Source organism: Diceros bicornis, chromosome 35 (assembly GCF_020826845.1).
Source record: "Diceros bicornis minor isolate mBicDic1 chromosome 35, mDicBic1.mat.cur, whole genome shotgun sequence".
Lineage (NCBI taxonomy): Eukaryota > Metazoa > Chordata > Mammalia > Perissodactyla > Rhinocerotidae > Diceros > Diceros bicornis.
In genome coordinates this window covers 23,767,815-23,791,286 of record NC_080774.1, presented here as the reverse complement: position 1 = coordinate 23,791,286, position 23,472 = coordinate 23,767,815, and the positions used below count along the sequence as shown (strand labels likewise).

General features: G+C 57.4%; 1 protein-coding gene across 2 annotated transcripts; it reads left to right on the top strand.

Moving 5' to 3' along the window:
• Positions 1-490: 490 nt before the first annotated feature.
• On the top strand, positions 491-13,193 carry OSM (oncostatin M). 2 transcript variants are annotated; one of them, XM_058531762.1, is made up of 3 exons: positions 491-564; positions 10,921-11,054; positions 11,678-13,193. In XM_058531762.1, the coding sequence occupies exons 1-3, from the start codon at positions 510-512 to the stop codon at positions 12,212-12,214; spliced, it is 726 nt and encodes a 241-aa protein (XP_058387745.1). In that variant the 5' UTR covers positions 491-509; the 3' UTR covers positions 12,215-13,193. The 2 variants fall into 2 exon arrangements, with proteins under 2 accessions (XP_058387745.1, XP_058387746.1); XM_058531763.1 differs by lacking the exon at positions 491-564 and adding an exon at positions 9,136-9,261.
• Positions 13,194-23,472: the final 10,279 nt, after the last annotated feature.

Below are 23,472 nucleotides of genomic sequence, written 5' to 3'. Positions count from 1 at the left end.
AGGAGTGGTGCTGGGTGGGGCTGGCCCCAGGGGAGGCAGCACACAATCGTTTCAGGTGTTGGAAGGTGGGGCCGATCCCCTAGGTGGCTGTTTGAGAAACACAAGTCTGCTGCAGCTGACAAGCCCCACCACCTACAGGCCCACACACCCCGTCAACACAGTTGTGCCCGTGCACACACCCTGACCCACTGAAGCAGACCCACTCGCCCTGCTGCAGAGGCCTCACACACTCCACCAACCCAGGCCTACCCCTTGCAAATGGCTTGCCCCGCAGAGGCAGACCACTCACAGAGGCTGACCACTCACGCTGCTGCAGAGGTCCCACACACCCCGCATATGCAGGCCCACAAGTTGCCCGAGGGCTTGCTCGTGGGTGGAGCCAATCCCTAGGGCGGGCTGCCTGCCCTGGCTGAGCTGGATTAAATTGGTGCTCTAGTGTGTGAGGCAGACCCCTGCACTAATAGGCCAGGAGAAGAACTCCAGCGGTGTCTGCCAACTTCTGTGTCAGCATGCCTGTACTAGAGAGGTCTTACCTCTCACCAAGACGCACCCAGAGCCTATCAAGTGAGTCTCTTTTCACCAAAGGACTGTGCACCTTTCTTTCTGGTGATTTTAGGTTGCTTTCCAAAACGTGCGAACTTGTGCCTGGACCCTTTAAGAGCCAATTTTTCTTTCCTTTATGTCTAATAGCTTTTCTGGGGGTATTCCTTGTTATTGTTAATAGCCAGCAAAGCCAGATATTATGACACTCGTTTCTGTTGTGCTGAGTCCAAAAGCTGCTTATTGTGGCAAAGCTCTCCCACTCAAATACCCTCCTCCTCCAGGGAATACTGCATACCTTAAGGTTGCTGCCTGCCGTGAAGTGCTGCGGCTACAATGTGGCTTTTTCCTCTCCAGATAGGAATTTCTGCCTCTTCCGCCTCAGTCAGAACTGCGCCGTGTTGTGGTGATTCTTTTTATCCAGTTTTCAGTTCTCTCTCAGGGGTAATTGTTCCAAGAGTAGTTGTCAATTTGTTGTGTCTGTGGGAGGAGGTGAGTTCAGAGTCCACCTGTGCCTCCATCTTCTCAGCAATCCAAGTTCTGCCCTTGAAAAAAATTTTTTTTAATTGAGGTGAAATCCACATAACATAAAATGAACCATTTTAAAGTGAACAAGTAGCATTTAGCACATTCACAATGTTGTGCAATCATCACCTCTATCTAGTTCCAAACCATTTTCGTCACCCCAAAGGAGACTCCAAACCCATTAGCTATCACTCCCCATTCCCTCCTCCCTCTGGCCCCTGGCAACCACCAATTTGCATTCTGTCTCTATGGACTTCCCTATTCTGGACATTTCATATACTCGGAATTATGCAATATGTGTCATTTGGCGTCTAGCTTCTTTCACTCAGCATAATGATTTTGAGGTATATCCAAGTGATAGCACATGCCAGTACTTCATTTCTTTTCATGGCTGAATAATATTCCATTATATGGACATACCACATTTTTATCTATTATCTGTAGATAGACATTTGGGTTGCTCCTATCTTTTGCCTATTAAGCTCTGCCTTCTTGATTGTGAGGGTGCCCAGCATTGGTGTTCCTTACACGCTCTTTCTGTGGACAGGACGACCTGGCCCCAGCTGGTCACACCATATCACCCATTGAATGGCTACCAGTAGACCCTTGGAGGGAGCAAACTCTAATGGCCTTTTCTCCCCTTGGAGCTGCAGGATTTGTTTCTTTTTTTCTTATCAAGATAAATGCCCAGAGTTTCCTTGGCATCTCCCCAAGATCAAGAGGGGGAAGAGTGCAAGTCTTCCCAGAGCCTGTCCCAGGTTATTTCCTCCAGCCTGGTAATTGGCATCCTTGCAGGTGAGTCCCACCTCTGTGTCCCCGGCTTCCCCTTGGGACCAGGGCTGTCATTTCAGACAGCCCCATGGGGACCCTAGCCTGTTCTCCCGGTCTTTCTCCAGCTGCCCACTCTATTGAGCAAAGTTTCTGAGCTTTTGCTGCACTTACTGTGTCCGTGCAGCTGGCACTAAGAGGAGGCCCATCCCACTTTCTCCCTCCAGGCCCTCCACCCCCCGCCCCCATTCTCATGCTGGTGCAGGATGAAGGACTCCCCACTGCAAGTGCTGGGAAACTAGCTCAACTAGCAGAAAAGTCCTGTGCATCATGTCCTGTGTAGGTGGGACACGCTGTCTGGTCGGCCCTGGCTTCAAGCAGGGACCAGGGACTCAGGGAAATCGCTCGCCTCCCTGGCTGCTCAGGCTATGTTCTCATGCTCAGCAGAACCTCACCTCTACCCTGTGGGTTTGGAGAAGGTGGCTTTCTGCAGCGCCAGTCCAGCGACATCCCAGCTCAGAAACCCCAGCCACATGAGGGAGGCCTGTCTCCTGGGTCTCACATCAGTGCTCGGGAAGGATTATGTTGATCCTGCTCAGGACACAGGCGCATTGCTAGACCCTGGGGTACCACAAAGGCCAGGCTGGGTCGGCGACCTGAGGCGGGAAATGGGCAGCCTGACAAATGGGTCTTCTAGGCCCCTCCACATGCTGGATGTTGGTGTGTGTGTTTATTCATCCTTCAAAACCTGGATATAAAAAGGCATTCATAGTCACTGCACTCATCTGTAACCTTGTCTTTCTTGATGCCCCGCACCTAGACTGGTGCCTGACACACACAGCGAGTTACTTAAATATAGGTTGGATGAGAACAGGAAAGGCACCGTGATCTGTCTGTTTTTGCAAAATGTAAGATTGTCCCCTCGAGGGAAGACTGGTCCATTGAGGGAAGGCTGCTTCTATAGAATTCATTGTGAAGTGAATTCAGAATTCATTCTGAAGCAGAAGAAATGCCTCAATGTTTTCTTTTTCAGTTTAATTTCCAGCAAAGTGTTGAAATCTGCAGTGGGTGAAAGGATAAATTCTGAATTCATTTTAGAAAAATTATCATAAAAGGAAAAAGTCAGCATCTTTAAAATCGAGGCTTCCTGAAAAAGCGATCATGTGCTTTGGAGGACTGGGAGTAATATGATTCGACTTCCTTGAGAAGAGGCGACCAGGAAAGGACAGGGCAAAGTCTCCAAGAGAACCTGCTCCTGCCCAGCAGCCAAGGGGGCCTGCACCTCTGAAAGCCTGGCTGTAGGTTCACTAAATGTGCGATGGGGACACATCTGGTCCGGCAGCCTGGGGCATCTGCATATGGGCACATCTGTATGGCTGTGCAGTCATCTGCTCACTGAGGATTTATTGAGCACCTACTACATTACGGGGCCTGTGCTGTGCTCCAGAGAGGCGATGGGGAGCCACCACCACAGTGCACAGCCTCTTGGAATTTACAGTCTGGCTGAGGAGACAACCCCACAGTTGTAAAGTTTACAACTCTGAAGAGGGCTACAAAGAGGGGTACATGGTACTCTGAGAGGGTCGATGGGAGTGGGGAGGTGGGGACTAGCCTTGGGTTAGGGAGGAAGCCCTTGGAGGGCTTCCCTTAAGAGGTGAAGCTTGTACTGGACCTTGCTGTCTGGGTGGCAGTTCAGCAGGTGGAGTGTTCAGGCAGTGGAAACAGCATGTGCAAAGGCCCTGGGGTGAGAGCTTGGCTCCCCTGAAGGATTGAGGAAGGTCAGAGAAGGTGGTGGGCTAGAGAGGTGTGGGTGAGGCTGAGGAGGTGGGCAGGGCCTGGTGGCAGTGGTAATGACTTGGGCCTTATCCAAATGGCAGCGGGAAGACAGGAGAGTGTGTTAAGCAAGGGGGTGGGACAAGCTGTGGAGGGGCTGCAGTGGCAGAAAGCCATTTTGTGGGTGGCTTTGTTTCCCCTCCCTCCTTGACTTCTTCACTCTGTTAGATTTCCAGCCACACCAGCCAGTCTCTAAACTGGTCCTATGAGGTCCTGCTTGCAGGTCAGCTCACGCAGTTCTTTGGGTGTGGAATTTGTAGCAGCTCTTTTCCTCATTTCTGTCCTTCCGGACCTGCAGAAATATCAACCTCCTCTGCCAAGCCATCTTCAGTGCCTTGCCCCAGGCAGCCTCCCCTGTGGGAGCGGATTTCCCGTTTCCCCACTAACAGAGCCTTTCCCGTTTCCCCACTAACAGAGCCGTTTGTTTTGTTTTTGTTGTCCCTGCTCCCTCCCACCTTCTGTCAAGTACCGTGCCTCTCAGGCCTCAGTTTCCCCATCTACAGAACGGAGACAATTTCTGCCCCATAAAGTGGTTGTCAGGATTCAGTGAGCTAGCCTGTGTGAAACGCTCAGAACTGAGCACGAGACACAAAAGAACTCCGAAATGCGCCCGATCATTATCACTGGGCCACAGCATGTGCCTGGGGCACCAAAACGTTTTTGGCAAGAATGTGATGTTTCAAAACAGGCATTGTAGACTGTTATCATGAGAAAAGTCACGACTCTACTGTTTGATGTTTAGGGTTGTTTTTATTTGAGGTGACGTCTCAGTGCCTAGAACTGCTACAGGACCCCGTGGGGCTCTGTAGGGTTGTGGGCCCTCCGTGGTCATCTCTCCTGTCCCCTCATCTCACAGAGAGGACCCTGGGCTCAGAGAGTGCAGCCAGGGGCTGAGATTGTTCCAGGCCAGCCAGATTGCAGACAGCAGGGCAGCACCCTCATCTCCTGGTCAGCCCACCTCAGAGTAGACGCATCGGCCCCCACCCGCCTTCCCCTCGGCCTGGGGGGTCCCTGTGGCGGGCCTGGTCTGAGGACACAGCTAGTGTGAAGTGGACAGTAGAGGATCCTGCACAAAAGTGAGTTTCAACTCTCTCTGCTGCACTGCCCTGAATAGGTGTTCAGGCCCTTGAAAAGGAGATCAGTCACTCAATTTGGGGGAGCCACTGGGTGCAGGGGGACATGGCTTCCCACTCTTGTGGATGCACCAGGTTCCAGAAGAATTCTGTGGCAGGTCTTGAGCCAAAGGATCCCCCCAGCCCAGGGTGACCTGGCTGACCTCACGGGGAGGGCCCTGGTAGAGCCTTGCTCACCCCGGGGTTTATGTAACACCATCTTTCCCAACCGCCCTTAAAGCCACCCGGTGACATAAGCAGATGTGCGCCTTCGTCTGACCCAGCGGCTGGCCAGTAAGTGTTTGTCGAGCACCTGCGGTGGGCCAGGTGCTTGCACGCATTTTCCACTGAATTACGTGGACTGTCCTGCAAGGTAGCATTTGCCATTGCATTTTTAAAATTGAGGCACAATTCACACATCAAATGCATCATTTTAAAGTGTAAAATTCAGTGGTTTTTAGTATATTCACAAGATGGTGTATCCATCACCGCTATCTAATTCAGAAACATTTTCATCACCCCTAAAGAAACCCCATACCCATTAGCTATCACTCCCCATCCCCCATCTACTTTCTGTCTTTATGGATTTACCTGTTCTGGACATTTCATATAAACAGAATAATACAATATGTGGCCTTTTGCGACTGGCTTCTTTCCCTTAGCACAATGCTTTCGAGGTTCATCCACATTGTAGTGTGCATCAGTACCTCATCCCTTTTTATGGCTGAATAATATTCTATTGTATCGATGTACCATATTTTTTTAATCCATTTTTCTGTTGATGGACATTTGAGTTGCTTTCACCTTTTGGCTATTGTAAATAAATGAACATTTGTGTGCAAGTTTTTGTGTGCACATATGTTTTCAATTCTCTTGAGTACATACCTAGGCACAGAAAACTTGGGCGTATGACATCTCTATATTTAACCATTTGAGGAGATGCCAGACTGTTTTCCAAAGTGGCTGCACCATTTTACAATCCCACCAGCCGTGCGCCAGGGCTCCTACCTCTCCATGTCTTCTCCGACACTTGGTATTGTCTGTCTTTGATTATAGGCACCCTAGCAGGTACGAAGTGGTGGCTCACTGTGGTTTTGATTTGCATTTCCCTGATGGCTAGTGAAGCCAAGCATCTTTTCATGTACTTATTGGCCATTTGGTCTGTCTGTTTTGGAGAAACGTCTATTCAAATCCTTTGCCCATTTTTGAATTGGGCTGTTTGTCTCTTGATTGTTAAGTTGTGCCACGGAGACCACAAAGTTTTGGTAAATTGAGGCTCAGAAAAGGGATGTGACTGGCCCAAGAACACTGGGCTCACAAGCAGATTGGTCTCCACTGCCCACCCGGCAGGTCGGGGGCCGCTGTCTCTCCACCTCGTGGAGCAGCCTCCAGCCTCCAATTTTGACCGGCCTCCCAGGCCACCCCAGGTCCTGTGCTTGCATTTAAAGGGATAGAGCCCCACAGCAGAAGGGTAGGCCGGAAAGGAGGGTAAATAGCAGTTCTGAGGAAGCAAGCCAGTCCTCTCTTCCCCTCCGAATCACGCGGACCTGGCTGACGTGGCCCGGGAAGAGGGGACAGCCCGGGTCCTGTGGTCGGGGAGCCTATTTATACTGGCTGGGCCGTGTTGCAAGCTTTTCCTGCTGGCGAGAGGGACGTCACTGGGTGCTGACCTCACCAGAAACGCTGACGCATCTTCCCCTCAGGCTTCGCTCAGATGGGCAGTCGGGCAGCCGGGCCGCCTCACCTTGTGGCCTCTCCCTGTCCTCTCTGCCCTCTGCCCTCTCTCTGGACTCTCCTCCAGTGATCCTGTTCCCTGCAGCCCTCCGACCACGCCCTCCTCTTGTAAGCGATTATGCGCTGAACTGTGTCCCTCAAATTCATATGTTGAAGACCTAACCACTTCGAGCCTCAGAATGTGGCTGTATTTGGAGATAGGGCCTTTAAAGAGGTGATTAAGGTAAAATGAGGTCATTGGGTGGGCCCTGATCCAATAGGAGTGGCGTCCTTAGAAGAAGAGGAGATTAGGACACAGACACAGACCCAGGGCCACCATGTGGGGAGACAAGAAGAAGGCGGCCATCTCCAACCCTGCCAGCACCTTGATCTCAGACTTCCAGTGAAGAAGACATTGTTTAAGCCCCAGTCTGTGGTATTTTCTTATGGCAGCCTGAGCAAACTAATACATAAGCCCTTCTTCCCTTCAGTGGCCCTCGTCCCTGGGGCCTGCACACGGCACGTCAATTAGCTGCATGCTCAGAGCGTGGTCTTTCAGATTTGGCAGCCCTGCTCCTCTTAAATGTTCCTATGCCGGGCAACCTCACATCTCCGGGCCTCGGAGCCCTTTTTAAAGGAGGAGACAATACGGCCTCCCTGGACCGTGGGGATGACAAGGTAAAGGCATGTGGCTGTCCCCCGAATGTGGAGGTCAGTCAGCAGTAGCTGAGAGGGGCAAGGAGCTCTCTGGCCAGACTTGGCTCTCCTGCCTGGAGCAGGCCCTGAGCCTCTCTGAGCTCCAGTTTCCTCATTAAAGGGAGCTGAGGCATCCCTGCCTGGCTGCTCTCCCTCCCGGGGCTGTTGCAAGATGAGATCAGGGATGTGAAATGAAGAAGGATCCCAGCTTGGCATGGGCCCCAGGAAGCAGCCTTGCGGGGGTGGGCACAGAGATGAGGAATTTAGTGGAAGCGACATTCTCAGGAGGAGAATCCAGAAGTGCCCCTCGGGGTTGGTGATGGCGCGGTAATTGGGCATGGCGCAGTATGCACCATGCTGGGACGCCAGGGAGTGGGTGGGGGTGAGAAGCAGCCTCCTGAGCAGGAAGGTGTGTCTGGTTTTGTCCACTGCTGGATCCTCAGCACCTGGGAGTGGCTGGCACAAAGTAGGGCCAGATAAAAGTTTGTTGAATGAATAAATGATTGATGGCGGCATGTCTACAGAGAGAACAGCACATGAGAAGAACCTTGGTGGTCATGATTGGTGCCAGGGGCAGAGAGGGACATCTGGTCCTCCTCCTTCTTGCCACCTCAGCTTTCCTAGTCCAGGTTGCACAGGCCCAGTGCTCTGCCCAGCTGGAGCAGCTCAGGCCTCCCTGGCAGTCCCCTGGGGTCCCACCCTGTCTCCCCAGCCTTCTGACACCCTCCTCGCCGCCAGGATCCTGAGGGGATAGGCCAAAGATTCTTTTCAGGGCCTGGTGGATGTTCTGGGGCCACTAGGCACAGCCTGCAGGTCTGGGCCAGCCTGTTCTGCCCCTGCCCCAGCCTCAGCTTACTCCACGAGGAAGCAGTGGGTTGACTAAGGAGGCGCTGTCTCCAGGGCCCCTTCATTCTGACGTTCAGAAGGCTGCGAGAAGCAGAGCACCAACCCACAATCACTATCGTTCAGAGAAAGTGAAACCTGGTCCCCAACCGTCACTGCAGCGACTCCCCCTCCCCGGCTTCCCCTCTGAGCTCACAGCTTCCCCATCTCCTCCATCCCCCACCCCGCCCCCCGAGAGCTAGTACTTGGAACTAGAGTTTCATTTTTCCTTTTTCCTTCAAAGGGCTTTTGCTTTTATGTCCGTGATGACAGCAGCCCTGTGAAGTGGGCCGGGAAGTGCTTTTCTAGTCCTCATTTTATAGGTGAGGCCCAGAGGGATTAAGTGACTTGCCTCAGGTCACACAACATGTTAGCGGGCTTGAATCCTGATCTCTTGTTTCTCTTGCTCCAAATGCCCAGAGGACCCTGTCTGTAGAGAAAGGAAAAGGGCCTGGCTGCGGGCTATGGGCCTGGGATGGGGAAGGCTGGTCGTGTGTGGGGTGCATGGTGGAGGAAAGAAGACAGCAGGGAGCCCCACTGGGGGATGCAGGTCCCGGGGCCAGAACCACAATCTCAGGGCTGCCAGCCTGGGTCTGGCTCTGTGCCCAGAGCCCGGTGGTTTCCGCTCACAGATGTCCCAACAGCCCCGGCGGGAGGGCGGGAAGGGCACTCAAGAAGGAAGACGTCTCGCTCCCTTCAGCCCCAAACCACCGTGGCCTGTGAGGCTGATGGCTCCTGGGCAGACACTGGCCTTCGGGCTCTCCCGGTGCCCGTCTGGCAGACTGTCCCCTCTATCCCAGGCACAGCCCCCTGCAGATGGCACAGACCCTTTGCTCCCCGCTTACCCCAGGAAGGCTGAGGCTGCGGTTTGCATCATCCTTGGGCGTGGGGCTGACCTCGAAGAACGAATTCGAAGAAAACAGGAGGAGGAGCAGGCATGCCACCGCACCCAGCGCCCATTGGCCGCCTGTGGAAACTTTGGTTTTTGGGGTCATGTTCCCAGAAGGCCTGCCCTCCCCCTCTCCCTCCCCCTCCCCACCCACCTCACGAGGTGTTGGCCAATCGCCCCAGCGGGCATAAAGTGGCTGCCAGCCCGCAGGGCTCCCAGCCTGGAGGTGTCACCCCCAGCAGGCACGGGCCAGAGCTCAGGCACCCAGCATGCGGGCACAGCTTACGCAGAGGATGCTGCTCAGTAAGTACTTCCTTCCTCCCCACTAGCACCAGCTTGCTGTGCCCACGGGCACCAGTGGAGCAGAGGCACCCTCTGTCCTCCAGGAGGTGGGGAGGCTGGGCGCTGGGTAAAAGGATGCTAAGAACAGGAGAGAGCCAGGAGGTCAGGCAAAGAGAGGGGCCCACTGAGAACACAGCATCTTTACGGGGTGGAAAAAGGGTATCCCCGGAGGGCTTCTAGGGGGAGGTGATGTAGAGGCAACTCTGGGAGCCAAGGAGGGAGAGAAGAAGATGGATTAGGGGAGAGGCTGGGGAAGCAGGAGAAAGGTGGGAGATGTGCTGGGCAGAGGAGAAAGCTGCAGAAGCTCAGTGGGAAAATGGTGCATTGTCTGGAGGGGCTGCGAGGCCTCCTCTTGCCCCGATTTGCAGGGTCTGGGATGGATAGACACAGCCAGGCTCAGGAGCCCTGGAGCCCACGCAATCACACAGCACACATAGCCATAGCCACACCCACAGGGTGACATGCACACAGAGCGGAGTGACATCATCCAGAACCCTTAGTCTCACCAACCTGAGAACCCCCACATGCAGCCCAGGGCCTCCACGGTGGACGGGGCACAGCACCTGTGTGTGACCAGCTGCTCCCTCAAGCCTCACACAGACCTGGACGCATACCCGGCAGACACCCTAGTCCCAGGCGCACACTCACACAGGGCTCCCCCACCCACGCCCAGCAGCAGGTACCTGGGGAGGCGGCGATGGGTGTCCTGTGGTCGCTGCACCTGGGTGCCCAGCCCCTCAGCTCTCCCCAGCAGCGTCTTCCCCAAGGGGCCAAACGGTTCTTAGGAAGGGAACATGGTGTCACTGCCTTCCGGGCCATTGCGCCACAGGCCCCTTCCGACCACGTGGCTCCCGGTGCCTGGTGGTGGTGAGGGAGAGGCGGGTGAGTGGTAACTGTGCCAGCTCCCCAAAACGTTCTGACGGGCTCACAGCATCCTTGGTGGGTCTGACAGAAGTGGCCCTTTATGGAAAGAGAAGGGAGAGGCGTGAGAGGTCAGGGGACAGGCTGGCTTTGTGTGACCTGGGCATCCCTTCTCTTTCTGCACCTTGGTTTTCCTGTCGGTAAAATGGGTGCATGGACTGGACAATCTCATGCATCCTTTCCAGATGGAATCTCTGGATGGAAAGGCAGCCTCTCTTGGTTCTGCAGACGTAGCTCAGGGCGCCAGGCTGCTCCCGGGCTGCCTGCCATAAAGCCTCTCCAGCCCACCTGCTCAGAGGGCCTGGGTCTCTCTTGGGGGGCCCAGGGTGCTGCAGCAGTAGCGTCCTGTAGCCCAGAGGTCTTCCGGAGAGCAGCCCCAGTTGGGCTGCCCTGTGTCAGCTCCTGAGGTTGGCAGGATTGCCAGGCACAGGAGCTCCAGCAGGGCCCCACAACCTCCTCTCAAAGGCCTACTTGGTGAACCGCAGCCACTGTTTCCAGTGCTGGGCAGTGAGTCACCAGGAGGTGGCGGCAGCCCCAGCACGTGCTCCGGTGCACACACGGTGCGCAGCCCGCCCTCGAAGGCACAAAGCCGGGGAAGGGCTGTGCCCTCCGAGACCCTCTTGGGTGCCCTCCCTTCTGAAAGCCACCCGCCTGTGGCTTCCTTGTCAAGTCAGGTGATACCCCCCTTCTCTGCCCCAGGTCTGGTCCTCGGACTCCTGTTTCTGAGCACAGCGGCCACGGGCAGCTGCTCGGGCAAGTACCAAGGGCTCCTGGAGCAGCTCCGGAGCCAGGCGGACTACATGCAGGACACCAGCAGACTCCTGGACCCTTATGTGAGCGCCTGGCCCCTGGCAGCACGAGTCTCAGAGAACTTTGGGGTTAGGGCAGGAGTGAGCCCCAGAGAGGATCAGGCCCAACCCCCACTCACCCAACCCCCACTTGAGTTGGGGCAGGTGGGGAAACCGAGTCCCCACATTATTCCAGGGAGACGTTGAATCTCAGGCCTAACTCTGAGACGCCAAGGAGAGGATACAGCCTCCCTAGCTCAGTGGGTCTGTAATGTGAACCCCAACCCCACTGCCTCATGCATCTGTTTGTCCATCATGCTTACTACACACCTACCACTCGCCTTGTTCTAGGCCCTGGAGATGTAGCAGTGAGCATGAGAGTCCCGCTCTCCTGAAGCTCATGGTCACCCCCCCACTGACACTCCCCATACCACAATCACTGCCTGTGCGGCCACCCCCACCAGCCCCCCTAGCCCTCTGACCTTGCCTGCAGTGACCGGGGAGTCCTCTCCCCCTCAGGCCTCAGTTTCTGGATCTGTACAATGGGAGGACTGGATAAGGGGGTATGTGAGGTCGAGCATTTCAAGGCTGACCAGAGCAGACTTGTCTCTCTATGTGTGCATGGTGGGGTCTCCATGCTCACTCCCTGATTCTCCTTTCCCCCCCAGATCCACATCCAAGGCCTGGACACGTCTGGACTGAAAGAACACTGCAAGGAGCGCCCCGGGGTCTTTCCCAGTGAGGATGCGCTGTGGAGGCTCAGCAGGTGGGACTTCCTGCAGATCCTAAATGCCACGCTGGGCCAGGTCCTGCACAGATTGACCACTTTTCAGCAGGACCTCCCCCAATTCAAGGACTTGGGTATGGTGATGCTGTATATCCGCGGGTTCCAGAGCAACATCCACTGCATGTGCCAGCTGCTTGGCAGCTCCTCGGAGGCAGCTAAGCCCACTCAGGCAAGCCCGGCCCCGCCACTGCCCACCCTCGCCTCAGACGCCTTCCAGCGCAAGTTGGAGGGCTGCAGGTTCCTGAGCGGCTACCACCACTTCATGCACTCGGTGGCCCAGGTCTTACGGGAGTGGGGGAAGAGCCCGCGCCGGGTCCGGAGACACAGCCCCCGCCAGGCCCTGCAGAAGGGGGCACATGGGACCCACCTCTTCAGCAGAGGCAGGAGACTGGCGCCCAGCGGGCAGCTGCCCTGGTAGCCTTAGGGGCTCCCCTGGCAGGTGGAGGGTCAGCAGGTGCTCTCCAGGATGGCACCTCCAGGGACCTCCAAACCTGCTCCTCTCCATTCCCCAACTCTCAGAAGTGCACTTTAAGGGATCTACCTCCTCCTTCTGGGCTAGGGGGATGGGGTCAGGCCATTGTGCCCCCCATCCCTGAGTTCCCCCGTCCTGGGGGGATGGCCGGGTCAGGCCACGCGGGGCCAACTTTCCATTGATTCAGGGGTCTGATGACACAGGCTGACTCATGGCCAGACTGACTGCTCCCCCTGTTCTGCTCTCCGGAGGCCTGCCGGCCCTTCCCTCTCATGACTTGCAGGGCTGCTGCCCCCAGACTTCCTCCTTTCCGTGGTGGCATGGTTCCAAGGAAGAAGTCGGGGCCTGATCTGGCCTCCTAAGCCCCATCTCAGTCTCAGGCCAGACACCTGGATGTCTGGGCGACCTCACCTTAGGCAGCTGTGACAGGCAGAGTGTCCTTGAAGGAGCACTGATCTGGGGGCGTCCAAGGAACCCAGCTCAGCCCCTAACTCGCTGTGTGGCCTCAGGCAGCTTGACCTCTCTGAATCTGTTTTCTCTTTGTGAATCAAGGGGATTGGGGACCGTGTAAAGCCCTCTCTGCCTGTCAGTTGCTGGGACTCCCTGACACAGGGTGCATATCCAATTCTCTCCATAAATTGGGACACGCAGGGTTGCAGACTGAGTTCTCTGTTCTTCCCAGCGCCTGGAAGCTCCAGGTCTTGGGTCCTGGCTGCTGGCTGCTCCCCCTGGTGGTACATCGTGGAATTTTCTCATGCTGAAACCATTGCCCTCTTGGAAGGGGTCCCAGAAGCTGTTGGCATATTTCCTCGGAGGGACATGACTAATTTATCGATTTTTATCAGTTTTTATCTGTTTACTATTTATAAGGCTTATTTATGATGTGTATTTAATCTTAATATTGTACCTTCAGATATTTAAAATTTGCCTGATTTCTAAAGCCCCTGTGTCTCTCTGTTGCCTTGTGGGAGAGGATTTGGGGAAGCCTGGCCTCTTGGCGGGAGGGGGTGCCTAGGTGGCAAGGCCACAAGCGTCCACCACCTGAGAACTGGGCTGGAAGTCCTTGCCCTGTCCAGGAAGGGAAGTCGCCGTCCCCAGTCAGCCGAGGGCTCTGACTGTGGGGGCGTCTCGAACACAGACAAGGAGTTTGTTGTGTCTGAACGGGTCTCCCTTGGGACCCTGGGGACTAGGGCGTTGGGGTTTGGGAGTGGGAGGGGAGGGAGGAAGGCTGGAGAGTGTGTGTGACTCTGGGCCTCTGTGGGTGTGGCTGGGCGTAGGTGTGTTGATGTGCGTTGTGTGAAATGAACAAGATAATAACAGATCCTGCCTCAGACGGAGCCTGTGACCCGGTATGTGCTTGCAACTGCTTCCTGAAGGGCCCCAGGGGTGTAGGGATTCCATCTGGCCCCCAGAAAACTGGGCTCCTGCTCGAGAGGGACAGCTATAGGCTGGTGATGGACATGCTGAGGCAGCGGCTACAAAGGAAGAGCTGACAGAAGCGAATGAACTTGTCCTGGATGGGCCCCTGACCACCCCGCTTCCCGGAACTGGGGCCCAAGGTGGGAAAGGGACTTACCGTCGGGATGGAGGACAGCCCCGTGCAGGACGCTCTGCAATAGATACGATTCACTTTGCAGATGAGAAGACTGGGGCTCAGAGTGTTTGAGTGACCTGCCCATGACCTCAGAGCAAATTTCCTGGGGGCGGGCACATTTTGAATTCAGGTCTGTTAGATGTCAAGGAGGGAGCATTTTTCTGTTCCCCTTCAGCCTCTGGAACTTGGCTGACAATTTCATGAGTCCCCAGGGGCAAAGGGCTCCCAGGCGAGGGGACAGACAGACAACAGACAAGCAAAAGAAGCAACAGGAGCATCTGAGATGGCAGTCTGAGCCCAGCAAAAACTAAGCAGGGGCTGTAACAGAGACTGAGAGCAGGCAATGTGGGAGGGCAGGGCAGCATCTGGAAGAGGTGGCATCCACTCTGCAGGCTGAATGACGTGCAGGAGAAGCAGTGGAGCCTCCAGGTGGTGGGAACAGCTAGGGCAAAGGCTCTGAGCATTCAAGGATCAGAGTATATAGGGCATCACTGATTTGTCAAAAAGGCCCAGAAAGGGGAAGTGTCTTGCTCAAGGTCACAGAACAGTTAGTGCAGAGATGGAGCTAGAACTCCAGGCCCCTGACTCCCAACCAGCCATCTTCCCGGGCAGCTGCCCAATGTATTCCAGACTATTTACCAAGTACCTAGGAAGGGCTCTCCACTGCCCCCCACTGGGATCTCCTTTGCTCTCAGGGCTCCTGCCACAGCGGCGACATTTTGGCTCCCAAAATGCCCAGGGCTCGCTCCTACCAAGAGGCCTTCATCTATGCTGTTCCTTCTGGAATGCTGTTCCCTGTCCTTTTGGTCAGTGCATCCTCAGCAATCCTTCCCTACTGCCCATGGTATGGGTCCAGCAACTTGGTCATTTGTTCTCTCAAAGCTGTCCCATCCAGGGGCCCTCACCAGGTGTGGCGTTTGCATTACTGTCTGCCTCCCCCACTAGCCTGGAGCTGCCAAGGATGCAGAGCATATCTGCTTCCTTCTGCTCTGTCCCAGCACTCAGCACCCAGCCCCGTGCCTGCACCCAGTAGGAGCTCAATAAGGACCAGGGCAGATGGGCCCCTGGAGGAAGTCAAGGCGCTGAGGAGTGTGCTAGGGAGCGTGGCCTGGACAGGTGCCACCCAGGTGCAGCCAAGAGTAGGGGGCTAGCCTCACTCTTTTCTGCCAGGCCCCAGCATGGGGGTGGGGGGCTTTCCTCGGGCGGGAGGCTGTGGGAGGTGGCAGACACCGAAAGCCAGGCATGTTCACGTTCCCAGAGCGGAAGGGGAGCTGATGCTGTGGCTAGCGTGCGGTTGCCCAGGGAGAGGAGAGGGCAGAGGTTGGTCTGCAGAGGAAGAGCTGGGAAGCCCAGGGTAGTGGACCCCTTCCCCTGCCTGGCCCCCTTGCCAGCCCCCCACTCCGTGGATAAGCCCCAGGAGAGGTGTCTGGGGCTGGCTTTGAGCTGGAGCAGCAGCCCTTCCACCCCCACGAATGAAGCAGATCAGGGAGCTCCAGACTCTGGGGTGGGGGTCTCAGGGGTCCCACTTGTGAGGACTTGTCACTGCCACTCTGCCTCCTGATGAGACCACAGCTGCAGGTGCCCCCATACTGCCATCTCCAGCCTGGCCCTCTCCCTAGCCCAGATCCACAGCCCCAGCTCCAGGAACATCTACTGGGAACCCTGTGGGTACCTCAAGGCCAAACTCGCCCCCAACCCCACACCTTTCTGCTTCCTGTTTGCCCCCACTGCAGTCCCAGAATCCCCTTCTCCTCCCTCAGCCTCTCCTCCCCCCACTAATCACAAAGTCCCGTGGTTTCTCCCGCACCCCGTCTCTGGCACGTGCCTCCTTCTCTTCCCACCGCCCACCAGGTCCTGGCTCCCTGGACACTGTCTAAAATCTCACTATCAGCACATCTTCTGCTCACAAATCTTCTATGACTCCCTCCTGTCCTAGTGCCCACGGCATCAATTCCCAACTCCTCGGCGCAGCGTGCCAGGCCCCTGCTCTCAGGCCGGCCCGCTCTGTCAGCTCATCTCTGTGTTCACTCCATGCTCGGCTGGCCCCCCGGCCCATCCAGGCCTCCTGACCTCCCGGACGCTTGCATTCCTCCCCGCTTCTCCCACCTTCCCACCCTGAGGGCTGGCTCAAGCGTCCCCTCCTTCTCAATTCCCCTGTCCAAGGGGCTGGTGGGGCTTCCCTGGGGGCTCGAGCAGCTCGCAGGGGGTCATTTCTGGAGTCTGCACCTGGAGTCAGAACCAGCCATCTCTGATCGCCTTGTTCCTCCCTGCTATGAGATTGGGGTTCCCATGACCATCTGCTGTGACAGGCAGCGGGAGGGGCTCCAATCTGGCTTTTGTGCCACAGTGTGAGCTGAGCCCCCACAAGACACGTTTCCCCGGAGTGGCGACGCCCTGTGAGCCTGCAAATAGCAAATGCTCCCCCACAACGGCCCATGTGAAGGGACACTGGCCACAGGTGAGCTGGCACCGGCTCAGGAAGATAAAGGGGTCCTGGTGTGACCCTGCCACTGGAATCGACTCAAAGCTGGGTTTTCTTTTTCTTTTTCGAGTTTTTTAGGGTGACAGTCACAGCCCCTCAGTCAATGACGCACGTAACACACACGGATGGAAACTTCCCAGGGGAACTGCAGGGAAAGGCAGGGATGGGGTCCCAGCAGTCACCCTCTGTCTGCACAACAATCTCACATCTTGCTCCCGGCAGAGCCAGGTCTTCGGCCTCCACGGTCTTAGCCCCTTCGCTGGCCACCAGTTCTAACGGGATTTTTTCCCTCTTTCTGGAGGGATGAAAAAGTACCCAAGAGTTGAGCAAAATGAGTTCCACCCCAGCCCCCCTGCCCTTAAGCTGTGTAACCTCCAGCTGGACCTCAGCTTCCCCCTCTGTACAATGGGCCCGCCTCCCAGGCTGTGACAGAGATTTCCCAGGAGACGACACAAACTCGGCGCCTGTCAGCACTGTCATAAGCTGTCACTGAGCAGGTGCGCGAACAACCTTCTCTCCATTTCCTTTCTCTCATTTTCCCTTTTCCTTGTTGCTTTTCTTTCTTTACAGCTCTTCTCTCTTTGTCCTTGTCCCCCCACCAACCCCCCTCCACGCCAGCCCTGAGACCCAGAGTGCCCACAGAACGCTTTTCCACCAAGAGGGAAGGGTCACAGTCCACGGGCAGAGTGGGGAGGCCCTCGGCTTGGCCAGCCCTGCTCCCTGCTTCCTGGGGCGTCCCTGAGGGCTGGGCTCAGGGAGGGGCGAAGGTCTCTGAGGGAGGGGGTTGGGCAGGTGGGGCCCTGGAGACTGTGGAGGAGGGCGGGCCAGAAGGGCCAGGTGACTCGGGTGTTCTGAGGTGGGTACCAGGGCAGGGAATGGTGGCCTGGGGGGACACTGTGTCCGGGGGGCAGCTGCAGGGGCGGGGGACAAGGAGGCATGGCCCTGGTGCACACGGCCTGTGGCAGGTCTGAGTCAAAACACCTAAGGCCGACCCCGGCTGGTCATGCGGAGGGCTGCCCAGTCATCGCCTTATGCCGGCCTGGGTCACCCAGGCAGGCTGGGCGCGGCCCAGTCAGCTGTGACTCAGGTCCCAGCGGCCTCGCCACACAGCACTGGGCAGGGGTGCCGGGCACTGGGACGCCCCCTCCCCACTCCTGGTCCCACTGCTCCCCTTGGCCACCCTGAAGCCCCTGCCCCCACCTGTGTCAGGTGCAATCTGGCCAGGACCCTGGGGTTCTCTGCCCCTGTGGCCCCCAGCCCTTCAGCTGGGGGTGGGGTGGGGTGGAAGTGGGGGGAGCCTCAGGGCCACTCGGCCCTGGACGGGAAGTCAGGTTGGGGCGGGGTGAGGAGCTGTCTCCAGAGAAGATTCAGCAGGAGAGGGAAGCAGAGGGGGCCTGGCCCCGAAGTCGATGGTGTCCCACTGAAGACCCGGCAAACTCCCTGGGAGATTCTGGAGGGTCCTGCGTGGATGCAGACCACGGTAGGCTTCCCTGATGGGCAGGGCGGGGGGTAGATGCTAGCCCCCCACTTTATCTTCAGCACAGGCAAACATCACACCTGCCCTCGTGTGTCAGGGGGCACCTGGTGGCCCACATGGTTTCCCAGGCCTCAGTCTCCCCATCTGAGTAGCGGGCATAGTAAGATGTACCCTGCACATCTCTCCAAGGATGTTGAGGTAAAGGGGACAGACCAGATGCGACAGTGTCATGCAGACATGTGAAGGGTTAAAGATTACGGAAGGGTTAAAGGGCAGAGGAGAGACCACTGGATGAGAAGGCTGGAATCATGGCTTTGTGTGATCAGAGGGGTCAGCCCTCTGGGGGTCTTGATTCCTGGATTACCAAGGGACCCTCAAGTTCCCTTCTCCCCAGAGTAGTGGAGAGTTCTGAGCCCACTGCGGCCTAGCTTTCCCTCAGATGGAGAGGTGGCAGGCAGAGGGTCCCTGTCCCCCCAGAAGGGTCTGCAGTGGTCAAGGGATGGCCCCTGCCTGCCTCCTCTTGGGAGAGGGGAGGGGGTCTTTGCCAAAGTGAAGTCCCTCATGGGAGGCTCTAGGGTGTGTGGTCCGTCAAGGTCATGGCCCCTGTGCTTTTGACCTTGGGCCAGCACAGGACTCAACGGCTCTGTGCTCCCCTCACTCTGTAAGAGGGGCCTGACTGTGGAAGCACCTGCTCCCGGGGCCACGGTGGAGAGAAAGGGAAACAGAAGCAAGAGTCTGCACAGAGCTTGGCGGTGCGGGGCGGGGGGAGGGGGGGGCACCTTGGCACAATAACCTGAGAAGGGGCTCGACCCCCATCTTGCCATCAGCAGTTCCCGAGGACTGGGGAGAGGCTTCCGGGAGGGCGAGGACACTGTCCCAGGGCCTGTCCCGGGTGGGGACTAGGTGGTCCTGGGGCCTGAGATGGGTGGGAAGGGGCAACAGTCTCCCTCCTCCTTCTCCTCCCAGGGCTCCAGCTGGATCCGCCCGCCGCCCACTGCGTGTGGTCCTTGGCGCCCCCTTGTGGTCAATCCTCAGGGCTCCCCCGAGGAGGTGCTGGGCTGGGCAGCAGCTCCTCCGGGACCCCTCAGTGCGCCTCCTTCTCCCGCCTGGGAGGAGGGCCTCTGCCTACCCCGATTTCCGAATTCCGAGCCTCAGGCATCCCCGCCCACTTCCTCAATCCCCAAATCCCGCCCTGCCCAGCCCTGGGGGAGGCACTGGCCGAGGTGGGCCGGTCTGGGGCTAGTGGTGCCTTGGCCGCTGGGCAGTTGGGGGCGCTGCAGCCCACGGCTTTGAGCCGAGCTGAGCGGCTGGGCGTTTGAGAGCATAGGGCAGTGGCCCTGGGCCTGGCTCCTGCTGGGCCCAGGTTTCCAGGGCTCCTGGGAGGCTTTCTCTATCCCTCCCACCCCACCCCACAATCCAGGCTTTGAAGAACCTTTTCTAGATCCTTCAAGACTGATGGCCTTCTCTAGGCCCATTTTACAGATGGGTAAACTGAGACTCCAAGAAGCTTCTTTCTGGAATTCTCACAGCAAATCAGGACTGAAACCCAGGGTTCCCGGCTCTCTGTCTGCACCGTGTGGCAAGCAGCCCACATGCTGTTGGGGATATGCCACTAATTTGCTGTATGGCCTTGGAAAAGTGACTTCCCCTCTCTGGGCCCCACCTGTGAAGTCTTAACAGCTAAGATAATAATAGCAGTAACTCAGGCACATCTTCAGTGTCTGCCCGGGCTTTCCAGAGGGCGTAGCTAACGTCGCAGGTTGATGACACTGTGTCCCATTTTGTAGACGTTGGAACTGAGGCCTGAGGGATGAGGTCACTTGTCTGAGGTCCACAGCTTGTAAGTGGCGGAGCTAGGACTGGACCCGAGGTGTGGCTGATGGCAGAGCCCACCTAGCTTCTCCCTCTATCTCCCCATCCCCCACCCCCACCGCAGTCTCATCTTTCTGACTTTTCCCCTTTACAAGTGGGAACACTGAGGCCAGCAGGGCCCATGACGGTCTCTAAGGTCCCTCCAGGCTGAGATCTCTGGGGGAGGCAAGAGGGCTCTCAGGAGTCTGAGGATGGGCAACTGCAGGCTACCGTCCTCCTTCTATGAGGGTCCCCTGCCACCAGCCCACTGGCCAGAGTGGATGCAGGGGAGACTACGCGGTTGCGGAGCTCACAGGGATGCCGGCCCTCCAGACAGCCCACTGCGATTCCCCTGCAGGCGAGGTCCAGCCCAGAAGGGGAGGAAGCGGAAACGGGGTCCGGGGTGGGGCCGGGGGTGGAGGAGGCCTGGCTGGGCAGGAGATCAGAGCAGGATTGTGTCATGGAGGCCTGCGCCTGATAAGAGCTGAGCGGCCGCCCCAGGCAGAAGGAGGGGCTCCCTGGGGGCGAGTCATCCTTGGGACCCCATAGTCCCCCACTGCCAGCGAGCCCCACAGGCAGCTTGACCACTCCTGGCCTCCTGGCTCCTGTTTTAGGGAGGCTGTGGGGGCGTGGGGTCGCACGGGTGGAGATGGGTGTGGCTCCATCACACCCTATGTGGCCTCGGGCAGGTCATTCAACTCTCTGAGCCTTGGTTTCCATGTCTGTGAAACCTGAATTAAAATGCCTCCCTTGGAGACAGGGGTTAGGGCTGGAGATATTAGGTGGCTCTAGTAAGCACTTTGTAATGGTTTGCTTTTGGGGACGTGGGTGGGAGAGAGGCTCATGAAGGCCTCTGGGGCTTGCAGCATGCCAGCCACGTGCCCCAGAAAGGGCGGGAAGGAGTGTCCCAAGGGTGCAGGGTTGGTGGGAGACGGGCCTCAGACCCCGGTTGCCTGAAGGATGCAGGGGGACGCCTGGCCCTCTCCGCCCCGCTCCCCACAAGCTGCTCCTCTACCTTGTCGCATCCCTCCCTGATTTGAGGGAGCTCGTCCTTTCTTCTCTCCCCAGGGAAGAGGACAGTCCAACCTCAACTGGGCTTCATCCCCTCCATCATTCCCACCCATTGGGATGGGACCACTCTACTCTTTCCATCTTATCACCAGGCCTGAGGCTCACATCACCTCCTGCCATCTTCAAACATTTCCACAGGCCCTGCAGACGCTGAGGGACAGTTTGGGGAGAGGGCTTGGCAGCCTCCTTGACATCACCTCTGGGGTCGGGTCGGGGTGGCCCCAGTGAGCTTGACTCGGAGGAGGGGAGGCCAGGCCCCACCTTGGTGCTGGCCAGTTGCAGGCTGAGTGGGTCCACGGGGCTGCTTCCTGTTCTGTTTATTTCTTCTGAGTTCAGGAAATCATTGAGTGAAACATCCTCCCCCAGCCCCCGCCCCGCGATTATTTAATAGGAGCCGAGCTGTGGTCTCTCTCTTTTGGAAAATCCAGTGGGAGAAGGAAGCTGTCAGCTCAGCTCTGACATCAGCTTTGTCCCTTTGCCAAGAGTCAGGGTGGCCAGGGCGGGGGGGCCTGGGCGGGGTGCAGAGGAAACCAGCTGCTGGTGGCCCCCGTGACGTGAGGCTGCCACACGGTTCCCAGGGGCGGGGGCTGCAGGATGAGGAGCAGGGATTGTTGGAGACACACTCGGGGACACACGCGCACACACGCACAGGGTCAAGCCTCCCCACTTGTGCCCAGAGACCCCTCACCACGCACAGACTCACACAGACATGGGGTCAGACACACACTCACACAGGACCCACACACACCGTGACACACACATTCACACAATCACACACAGGGCTCACAAAGTCAGCCAGGGATGTGCACGCTCCAGCTCTCTCCCCACCACACACAGGCAAACAGACCAGCACAGACACACATGCGCACACACACAGGGTCAGACACAGCCAAACACAGCCGTGCAGACACACCAAGGCCCTCACCACACACACACACACACACATACGAATGCCCACTCAGGCCCAGACAGACAGACAGACAGACCCACAGGGAGTCCGGCGGGCGCTCCCAGACACAGGCTGGGCCTCTGGGCTGCAGGCTTCCCTGGAGGGGACCCTGGGGCCACTTCCTCCTCTGCTCCCTTCGGTGAGGATGAAGGGCTCCCGGGCAGAGTGAGGAAAGGCCTGTGACTATCCAGGGCCCCACCCGGGCAGGGCAGGGCAGGGCAGGGCGGGGAGCCCGGGATCTGAGGCTGCGGAAGGGAGTGGACAGTGAGAGGTTGGGCCCTGGGAGGGCCTTTGTCCCAGCAGGGGGTGATGCCAGGCCTCCGCCCCGCCCCCCCCACGAGCACCCGCCCTGCCCCGCCTGCGGCACCTCCTGCCCATTCCTGAGCTGGAAGGGATGGTGGCGGAGGTGGAAATCAGGAGCCCAGTGCTGCCAGCTGCTGAGTGACCTTGGGCAAGTCACTCCTCAGCCCCTCAGGGCTTGGCTTCCATCATCGATGCCAGTGGCTTACAAACGTTTTTGTCCACTACCCTCAGAAACACTGCACCTTGCAACCAGAGGATGATGCACACACTGACACATACAGACAGCGAAAAAAAAAGGGTTTCATGGAGCGGTGCTTGCCCTCACTCTGGGCGATGCTGGGTGATTTTGCTATTCCACTGCCTTTTTGAAAGTGCTGGCAGCAGCCCTCTAGAGTGAATCCATAACCCACTAGGAGGCAGAGACCCACGTAAGAAAATCTCACTTCTACACCTGCCTGCAATGGTCTCGGGCTAGTTCGAGATTCAGGGAGAGGCTGGGGGAGGTCAAGGGCCCACGGAGGCTAAAATGCCACATCTGCTAAGTGCTGCTGGATGATCAGGGAGGAGAGCAGCCCACTGTACGGAGGGAGACACCGAGAGCAAAGCCTAGAGTGGAACCGAGCCCCATGCAACAGCGTTGGCCTTGGAGCCAGGCCTCTGGCCCTGCCACCAGGAGGGCTCTGTGGGCTGCTGCTTGCATTTCCCTTGCAATTTCTATCAGAGTTGAAGAAAAAATGCAGTCACTCTGATTCACCTCCAGGGGGGTGATTCCTGACGCAGACCTGGTTGGGAAATGTCAGAGTGATGCTGGGGGCAGCTGGCGGGAGGCCAGGGTGGCTTCTGGCTCCAGGGGGTATATCTGGTCCCTGTCAGAGATTTGATGGCGTGAGGGTAAGAAGGGGCAGACTATAGGCTCAGAGCCTGGGCCTCAAGAGCCCCAAAGACAGCTGGCTCTGAGGTGGGAAGCTCTGCTTAGTCCCCTGAGGCCAAGGCTCTGAGAGGCTGCCTGTTCCCCCAGGACCCACGCCACCCTCTGTGTACTGAGAGGACACAAGGGCTCTCCCTGGCCTAACTCTCAGACCACGGTGACGCACTGACCCCTGGATCCAGGCCCGACCCAAGCCCCCGACTGAGGCTGGGGTTCCAGTCCTGCCCGTGACCACCCAGAGCCCTGATTAGAATGGCCGTCGCATGTTGGGCACTTTATCTGTTTCCCCCTTAACATCCCCACGACAGCATCATGAGGCCGGCACTATAGCATCCGCACTTTCAGAGAGGACGTCGAGGCTCAGAGAGAGGAAGCCAGTTGCCTCAGGTCACACAGCTGGGAAGTAGTGTGGACAGGATTCGAACCGGGTTCACCTCTAAGCCACACCCTTATCCACGGGCACCACCACGAGCTGAGCCCCAGAAGACCCAAAGTTAACTTGCAAAGCTGAGCCACGGGCCACAGAAAAGTCCACGAGAGCACGTGGAT